A 9,653-nucleotide genomic window follows, 5' to 3' on the forward strand; every position below is an offset into this window, starting at 1 on the left:
TAAGTTAATAATGATGGAATTAATAGAAGCAGTAAACAGAAAAAAAAATGATAATAATAGCGCCGTTTTAACAGCACACTAGGGCTGAACGATATATCGCATTTGCGATAATATCGCGACATGATCAAGTGCAATTTTCTAACCGCAAAGGCTGCGATTATACTCTGGACATGTCCAAATTCATGGGCTGCATCCTCCTGAGGCCGCATTTGTAGACCGATTACGTCACAGCGACGCGCCGAAGGCTGTCCAAATTACTACCATATCCCAGAATTCATAGCGCGGCCCAGCCAAACTCCAGTTTCCAGCAATGGCGGCCGCTACTAAGTTTTAAAATTACTCATACTAATCTTTCTGGGTCACAAAATAAACTTTTAACATATTTTCAGGCGAGAAAGTAGCTGTGTAAACATCAAATATCTGCTCGGTTTATCAAGATATCCCATATTTGCAAAAGTGCTTCGACGTTTTCAGAGGCGTCTGCTACCCACCAGCTCGACAGCTAGCCGGGAGCTCGAGGGTTACTGATGCGGCCGAGAACGGCACAACTCCCGGCACATCATTTTCAGATCACCGCGGAGTTTCGCTGCTCGGGTTAAACGTAATATATAAGTCACTTAGACAACCTAAAAATGTTATTGTTGGGCTTTTTTCAGTGTTTTGTTTGTTCGTGAGTAAATCGGTTTGGCTGAGATTAAAGTTATTAGATTAGATAAAATAAAACTTTATTAATCCACCGGGTGGGTTCCTCCTTGGTTTTCACACAGCTGACTAAACGTCAAACAGAAAACTTATTAAACAGAAGTATGAGACAGTCGAGAATTTACACCAGTGTCTGGTTATATTTTAGATAGCAAGAAGCAGACGGCTGAGTTTATTAAACTCCACCGAGACAGCGGTGACGCTAATCAGAAGGCTAGACCGTCCAATTTCACGCCTTTAAATTTTAAAGGCGTGTTTGTGTGTGTGTTTATACAATTGCTATTATGTTTGCACTTTATGTGTAATGTTACTGACTGCAGAGATCAGTAAGATGTGTGTATTTTTTATTTATTAGTTTTATTTATTTAATATTATTTTTTAATTGAATGACTGTCTAGTAGTTCACAGATGTCGAAAAACTGAGTGTGGTAAAGCCACTGATTTTTTTGTTATGTATATTTCTGCAATCTGCACATTGTACTGACTTTCATTTTAATGTTTACACCAGGGTTCCTTGTCAGCACTTTATGCTCAGATGTTTGTAAGCTAAAAATAAACTATTGTGTATGTTCAAATATACTGTTGTGATTGAAGAAGTTAAATAACAATGTCAGTCATCAATTCATGCATCACCTCATGTCATCATAACAGAGGTCTGTCTTCCAGGAAAGAACAGTTTAAAATTGATGTAATATAGTATTGGCCATACTATATGATGTATTGCTTGTCTTTGTTTAATAATACAGAAGACAAAGACCTTAAAAAATAATCACATATCGCATCGCAATCGCAATATTGGGGCAAAAAAAATCGCAATTAGATTATTTTCCATAATCGTTCAGCCCTACAGCACACTCTTTCATCTGCGAGCAAATGCACCCTCCTCAGAGTGCGCCCAAATGTAGCGATGCATTTACGCAAACTCCTAACAGAAAGAAAGAAAGGCAGTAACCTATGTTCAGAAAAAAAACATGCGGATGGTGGACACATACATGCTCATGCAAGGTAGTGGTGTTTGAGTCCCAACACCACCAGCTGAAATGTGGCCCAAAACCATGACAGAGCCTCCAACGTGTTTTACAGATGGCTGTAAGGATGTTGGACCTCTCTCCTGACCTCTTCTGTATTGACAATAACTTGAACCAAAAATGTCAAATTTGGATTCATCTCTTCATGAGACCTGTTGCCACTCGTTCTCACATTAGTTCTTCTATAATTTGGCATACTTCAGTCTTTTATCCCCGTCTTAAAAATGAGTTCTTAGGAGGCAGCCGTCCACTGAGACCATTTTTGACGAAGCTTCTGTAGAAAGATCAACTGAAATGCCAGATACAGCTCTCAGGTCCTTTTTCTATTTCTTAACAGCATGGCTTTTAAATACCATCCATATTCTGCATACCTCAAATTGTTTCTTAAGAATATGATACTTATCATGCCAAGACATGTCAAGTCCACAGCCAATAGTTCTTTGGTAATCACTTTGCTCCATCTCCTTCCAATCGTGTTACCTTTAGTGTTTTTCAAAGATTCAAGAAATTAAAAATTGGTTCTTTACCAAGTTTTCAGTTATAGTAAATGGACTGGTTCTTATATAGTGCTTCTCTACTCTGACCACAAGCGCTTTACACAACTGGCCTCATTCACCCGTTCATACAAGCACTTTTTTTCTGTGTAAATGCTTTCTAGCTAACATTCACATTCAGAGAGCAACTTGGGGTTAGTATCTTGCCCAAGGATATTTGTCATGCCTGGAGCAGCCAGGGATCAAACCATCAACATTCCAACCTGGGCTACCTCCTGAGCTACAGTCACCCCAACGTTATGTGATTTGGTTCTACAAATCATGTGCGTCAATGTGGAGTCTAACATTTAGATTAAAAAGAGAGTAATTTTATTTAGCGCTATCCAAATTGTGACAAACAATGTCCATCAACAAGACTGAGTGCAACATATGACTGATCGCTGAAAATAAATGCATTTAGTCACTGTCTTTGTCCTTAAACTGATGGTGGATTAAGCACAAAAACGCACATGTTAAACATTAAAAACACCAAACTGGGATCACAGGAGAGGAAAAGGAAAGAAACTGGGTTTGTTGAAGAAAACCTGCCAGTAAGCATGTTGGATCAGTCTGTGAGCTCTTAAGTTTAACCGTTGACTCTCTTTCTGAAACAGATAACCATGTACACTTAATTTCTGTCAAATAAATAACAAAGTAACGTGTCATGGTTTGTAGTTCTTCTAAGACTGTATTTACCTCATTTTAAGACCTACTAAGAAGCAAGCTAATTTTTAATGTGGTACTCATATGTAAAACCTTAGAGTTTAAAGAGGGTCTGCTCTCTTTTTAACATTATTATAGTGAGGGTTAGAATATAAAAAAACCTAACCTGTTATGCTTGTTTTACTGATACTTCAAATCTGCCTCTAATCTCACAAATGCTTTGGGGGAACATGTCCTAACTGGTGGGTCCAGAATGATGACCATGGGTGACTCGGGCTCACTGTGAAATCTAACTGATCAAAGTCAGAAAACAAAAAACAGATTAAAAAAAAGGCCCACATATGAAAGATGAGCAAAAGAGGAGGCATAAAAGAAGTTCCGAGAGAAGCAAGACAACCAGAGTTCAAAGCAAAATGACCAGAAATGCCTTAGCTAAAGACAAACCTACATTTATTGCAGGAATTTTCCCTAAATGGAAAGTATGCCTGTTCATAAACATGACACTTGTGCAGTAGAGTTACTTCATCAAAATATTTAAACAAGGCAGTGTCTTGTAATTGGATTTCATTCGAAGCCATTTCTGCAGACTTTTGAGTCTAAAGTAATAAAAAGAACAAGCACACCTAGATTACAATAAAGATATCAGCTGACATTATGACTTTCTTTATCACTTAAAAATCTTGAAGCAATTTTTTGTCTTTCCAGAAAACAAAGCCTTCAAGCTTCTCCGCTTCTTCGAGCATTGCCCCGTGTCTGTTCTGTTTCTGCAACCTACATCCAGTAATTTTCTAACATCTACAAGTCTTTATATTGAGGATTTGCTCCTTATAAAATTCTCTTACTGATCCATTTAAAAACTGTGGCAAAAAAGTAGCCAGAAATGCACAAGAGGAGTTTGATAGATTTCAGACAGTACAGCATAAGAATGTAGATTTTTGCAGTAAAATGAGAAAACAACCAAATGTTTCAGCTGTTGCATACAATCCCACTGCTGAATATTAAACAAAGACTACTATTTGAAGTCGCGTTGCTCCCAAGCTTCGAAATACGACTTCAAGGTATCTGGAACGTGTAGCACAAACAACCTGACCCAACCCCCAAAGTGGTTGACTGGGAAACTGATGGATGTAAAGAGGTACAACATGTGCACAAAGAAAAATGGTTAAACTAAGTGTTATAAAGGTGAAAGAAAAACAGGCAGTAATTTTAAATGGTATAATAATATGTCATGTAAGGATATAGACTTTGTACTTTGTCACTGTAAAACAGTTAGGCCTCTTTTACACAACTTCCCTGCTGTTTGAGGTTAGTTTAGTTTACTGTATATTTAGTTGCTTTGTTCCAGAACTGACATACAGAAACACATGCAATGAGGCAAGGAGCCTTAACCATCATTCAGGGCTGCTAAGGCATACATACCAACACCAAGGCCCCCCTTCCTGCCCGACTCATCCAAGTGCAAGTTATAGCTAGTTCATCTCTGACTTTGCATTTTTCCTTGTGGGTGTCTATATGTGTTAAGCATGTGCCTGTCAAAACATGCATCTGTTTGTGTCAGCGCGCTTCCAATGTCATATTTAATCTCACAATGACGCATGCAGTTTATCAAAATTGCACACCTATACTTCCCGCAGTGCATGCTGGGATAGCAACCACAAAACCCCCAAAAAGCAGGCTTGTGTATGAGCACATCAGCAAAGAACTGTTTACACCTACCTGAAAAAGGATCCTCTGAACTGTCAGCCTCTTGCTCCTCTGAAAAGATTTTGCCCAAGCTGATAGGTCTGTTCCCTCCAGCTGCAGCTCCACTGTTGCTGCCATCTTCCACATCCTCCACTGGCACCACAGTGAAGGTGGGCATCTTGATTCTTCTTTTACCCGGAAGAAACTATGAAGAGATTACAAACTAGGAAGACACTGGCTTTTCCCACAGAGAACAGATTTTAAAAAGTGTCCAGATAAATCTAAATAAAAGGACTGAACCCGATGAGGCAGGCCAAACTTCACTTTAACCACAACATGGCACTCAGATCTTTTGTTTCCCTTCTTTTTGGTGTGTAATCCAATGTCCTCTAGACTCAGGGTGAAAGTACCGCCTCCTGCACATGAAGCAGGCCAAAGTCCTCCTGTGTATCAAGTTACGCCCTCTCCTTGTTTCTTTCCCTCCCTTTTCTCCTAACTGCTTCAGCACTGTTGGCCCACGTGACCCTCTGTTTACCATATGAACAGTTAGTCCACACAGAGGAAGCCCTGCAGCCCCTCCCACTCTGACGTCCCACTTCTCTCGCACACACCTTAGAAATGCAAGACGGCAGGGAAGCAATATCCAGAAGTACATATAAAAAGGATCTGACTCATCCACACGAAGCGGAACACCCGAGTCATGCTTAGCAGGACAAACCTAAGTCTGTTTCTTTCTGCTTTCGTTTGTTCCTCTCCCTTCGGCTAATAGTTGTCGTCTCTGTTTTCCAGGTAAACAAGAGGAGTGTTCCTTTTCCCACATTGCATGATGGGTAATGAGGAAGAACAGCGATTCAGAATATTCTTGCTCTCTGACGTCCGCACACATTGTAACAGCAAAGGAAACACCTTGGAAATCTTGAAGAGTGACTTTCCTCTTTATTTCTCTGTATTTCCTGTCTGTTGCGAGTTCCACGATTACAATGGACAGTCACAGGTGGAAAGGAGTGAGCTTTGAATAACAACGGCCACAAGTAAACATGCATTGTGTTTAGTTTGTGGGAACAATTATTTTATTACCCATCTTTCTCTTTAAAAGGCTGGCAGGGCCTGTCTTACTCAACTATAAACTACCTGTTACATCATATCTTTGTGTCAGTACTGTGAAGTCTGAGTACTGAGAAACTATACAAGTGTCTGTTTTTGAAAGTGTCTGTGTCAGTCAGTATATTTTGCAGCACGTCTGTTAGGTGTTTAAAGGGAAGCTAAACTACATGTCTTACTTGAGAATGCCATTTTGGCTTTTGAGGTTTAAAACTATAGTAAAATATACTATGGTCTGAAATTATACATGTCTGTATTCATCTAATGTATTTTATACCACTTGTATTTAAAGTTTAACACATTGTTGAGTTACTCTAACATAAACCCGAGACACATGGAAAAATGCCATTTACACCCTGAAATGCAAGACAGTATGAACAAGCAGCTTTACTGCTGCTGTTTTCTGTATTATTTTGGTAGTTCAAGTTTTGCTCTTTGCTCTCCAGGAGGATGGTATCATTTTTGTGCTATTTGTTAATTTTTTTAATATTACATTGCCAATCCTGGACCTCATCCACTACATAGCATTATTAATCTGGACATTAACTACACAAATGCCTTTATGTAACATTTCTAATGAATCCATTAGAATCACGTAATAGATTAATTAGACAAATCATCTCAGAAAGTTGATTCTGTTCATCTGTATGTGACGTTTTCAGTGCAAGAAATATTTTGTAACTTATCCAAGCGACTTCTTCAGTCTTGGCTGACAACAACACATTTGCACAAAGTACAAAACTAGCACCGCTGACTAACAGTGGGCCGTGAGCTAGATCTCTTAGGCTGTAAAATTCCCGTCAATAATGAATTCAGAAGTCGATGTGTAGGGTTAACCAGTAAGTGCCACAGATCAGGATTTTATGTTTGTCTCTCATAATCTATTGGAGCACAAACTGAGTATCATGAGGACGCTACAACAACACAAAGTGAACAACATCGCCACAGACACAGCAGCCAGGGAAGCAGAAGAACATCATGTCAAGAAAGCATGTTGTTCTAATAGTTTTCCGTTACTTGTCTTTTGTTCTGCAAACACAGAAACACAAGCACTTCAACTCAGAGGTGTGCACTGAATACGATGAATATGATACAGGACCACTGTAACCAGCTCCTTATGTTATTTCAGAACTTGTGCTGACAAAATAACCAGATACTCAGTATTGTTCACACTGACAATATTGTGCACCCCTATGTATGTTTACACAACTTATAATGTAGCAGGCTGCTGGGGATTACTCTGATCCCCTTATTGACAATTTGAGAGGTGAAACACAGTTTCGCACAAGTTCATGTACGAGATTTAAACTGCACACGCCAACATTCACGCTGTATTTATGTTCATAACAACATCTCTCGAACACACTTCTTGTACAGCTTCACTCTGCTTACATTACCTGTGCTCACCTGCAGACACAGAAACACAAGCACTTCCGTTCAGCGCGGATTCACTCTGGAAGCCGCTCGCGCCACGCGCGTGTGCCAACAAGATCTAAGGACCCCCAAGCTGCCCTACCCAGTGCCTGCGCGAGGTCCACTAATGGGAATTATAATAGACCTGTCGCTACCCGGGGTACCGATCGGGTTTCCGGTACGGATCGGGTAGTGACAAGACCCTGTGCACGAGAAAATGCTAACTTCCTGGTTTGAGACCGGATGTAGGGTTGTACATTTCCGATAGCTTTACTTTGCGGTCAATCGCTACTGCGAAGATATACTCCAAAATCATGTCCAAAACTCGAAAACGGAAAGATTGCGTTAAGTTACAAAGAGCAGAAGGTGGGAACACTCACCGCTGTTGTGTCATAAAAAAAAATCTAATGATCAATTTTGACGTTTAAAGCGTTTAGATCGATCAGTTGTTTACATCACTCAACACAAGCAGAACTGCATCACTGCAGCAGAAGACACATCGTCCACATTCAGAAGCACATCTCTGTATAGTGACTGGTCTTATGATTTAAACAGGCAAATGTTCAGCATTCAAACTACAGGTGAAGAAAAGTCAAACCAGATGTTTCCCCCATAATGTCGAGATCAGCTAGTCAAGTACACACCTACACAACATGTTAACAAACCGTGAAAAAAGCCACACAAAAAATGAATGATTGCTGGTAACGGTTTCTATACATTAGTATGTACGAAGGATATGTTGTGACTTGCCTTCAAAATTACAGTGGTCCCTCGCTATAACGCGGTTCACCTTTCACCTCGCTGTTTTGCAGATTTTTTAGTGCAAGTTTGCACTTTTTTTTTACGTCACATTGTGTCCTGCGTCCTGATCGCTGCAGACGATCTCCTCCGTGATGTCTCTCCTGTACAGTACAGAATCGCTGCATCCATCGCTAGCAATGTGACTCTGAAGTGCAGTGCTTTATGTCCACGATGTCCACCAAACGTTTTGCACCGTCAAAAAATAAAATCGGCTACTTGATTTCACCTATCCTGGTTATTTTTAGAACATAACACCCGCGATAAACGAGGGACAGCTGAGAAATATAACATTTGAATCCCTTTTCTCTTTTGCTCTGAGGCGCAGGAAAAAATATCAACAAGTCGATGAACATCATTTACAGATATATTGGGTAAATGCCCGAGACATCTATAGAAATGTAAATCGCCGCTTGATTCATTCATTTGCTAAACTTGTTTTGGACCGTAAACCAGGCGCGAATAGGACACCGGAAACACAGCTCCCCACAGGAGTTTCCGCACCGGAAGTAGCATATGCTAACGTGCACACAGTCAATTAACCCACTAAATGTTGTAGTTGGATTGCCAGTGAGCATAATATATGTCAAAATAAAGTAATAAAAATGTAAATCAACACAGTAACATCAATAAGGAACAAAATTAAATAAAATTATGTTTTGAAATCCACTCCTGTGGATTCAAAAAGGTGAAAGGGGAGCACCATCTCAGAATCGAAGAGGGGGCCTGAGAGTACATCTTTTCATCTTATAATGCTGTGACCACCCATGGTACTCATGGCTATTTGTCACTGGTCATGACGATTTTCATTTTAATGATAATATGAATCAAATTGACCTCATCGTCCAAAGTCATGCTTTCCCCAGGCAGTAGCGTGTATTTTTTGACTGCTATGCAGATGATACCCAGCTTTCTCTATCCATGAGGCCAGATAACAAACACACTTAAACTACAGAAATGCCTTCAAGATACAAAGACCTGGATAACCTCTAATTTCCTACTTAATTCATATAAAACTGAGGTTATTGTACTTGGCCCTAATAATCTTAGAAATATAGTTTCTAACCACATGCTTACTCTTACTGGTATTGCATTTAAAATCCTTCTTATCACATACAAGATCTTGAATAATCAGTCCACCCACACATGCAGGGCCTTGGAGTAGGGGTATGTCACCAGGGTGCAGAGGAGGCTACCCCCCCCTCTGTCCCCTTCTGGCTGCCTCTGCCTCAATTTTATCCCACAACTTAGACATTCACATTATTCACACTCTCATTACACATACATATAGGATCTTGGGGGTGGGCACAATCACGGAGTCCAAATTACCATCAGGGTGTACACCTCACCCCTGGCGTCGTTGCCCACCTCTCAATTTTAAATACACTTAGACATTGAGGGCTATCAGGAGGGACTATGCGCTTACCTGCTGCTCCTTGGCAGGTAGCTCCATGCCCTCCTGGGTTTTAATTGCACCGTAGAACACACATGCATCAACACTACAATGAGCGGGTGGAGGGAGGTTTGGAGTCTTCTCCCACCCCCATTCTCTGCGGCCTGCTGGAGTGGGAGGGCTAGGTGGAGTTGGCCGTCCGACTGCGGTCTGGAGTGTGGGGCCTCCCTGCTGCTACAGAGTCGGGGTGGTCTGCCTCTCCCCACCGCAGGGAAAAGGGTAACACCACCTGGGTCTGGGTGCAGTTCCCCCCTCCAGGGGCAAGGGTACCTAGACCCG

At 40.8% G+C, this 9,653-nt stretch overlaps 1 protein-coding gene across 8 annotated transcripts in view; it reads right to left on the bottom strand.

Annotated features, from left to right (window-relative positions):
• The window catches only part of LOC101464365 (solute carrier family 12 member 7), a 43,228-nt gene extending 35,903 nt beyond the window's left edge, over positions 1 to 7,325 (bottom strand). For 2 of the 8 annotated variants that reach the window (XM_004565089.5, XM_004565086.5), the window contains exon 1: positions 4,643 to 7,046. In XM_004565089.5, coding sequence (XP_004565146.3) covers positions 4,643 to 4,787 — 145 coding nt within the window. In that variant the 5' untranslated portion in view covers positions 4,788 to 7,046. Of the gene's footprint in view, positions 1 to 4,642; positions 7,048 to 7,107 lie in introns of those variants that run through there. The other 6 variants (XM_014410975.3, XM_014410969.3, XM_014410971.3 and 3 more) reach the window with 6 other exon arrangements.
• Between the last annotated feature and the right edge of the window lie 2,328 nt (positions 7,326 to 9,653).

The sequence above is a fragment of the Maylandia zebra genome, linkage group LG18 (genome assembly GCF_041146795.1).
Source record: "Maylandia zebra isolate NMK-2024a linkage group LG18, Mzebra_GT3a, whole genome shotgun sequence".
Taxonomy (NCBI): Eukaryota; Metazoa; Chordata; class Actinopteri; order Cichliformes; family Cichlidae; genus Maylandia; species Maylandia zebra.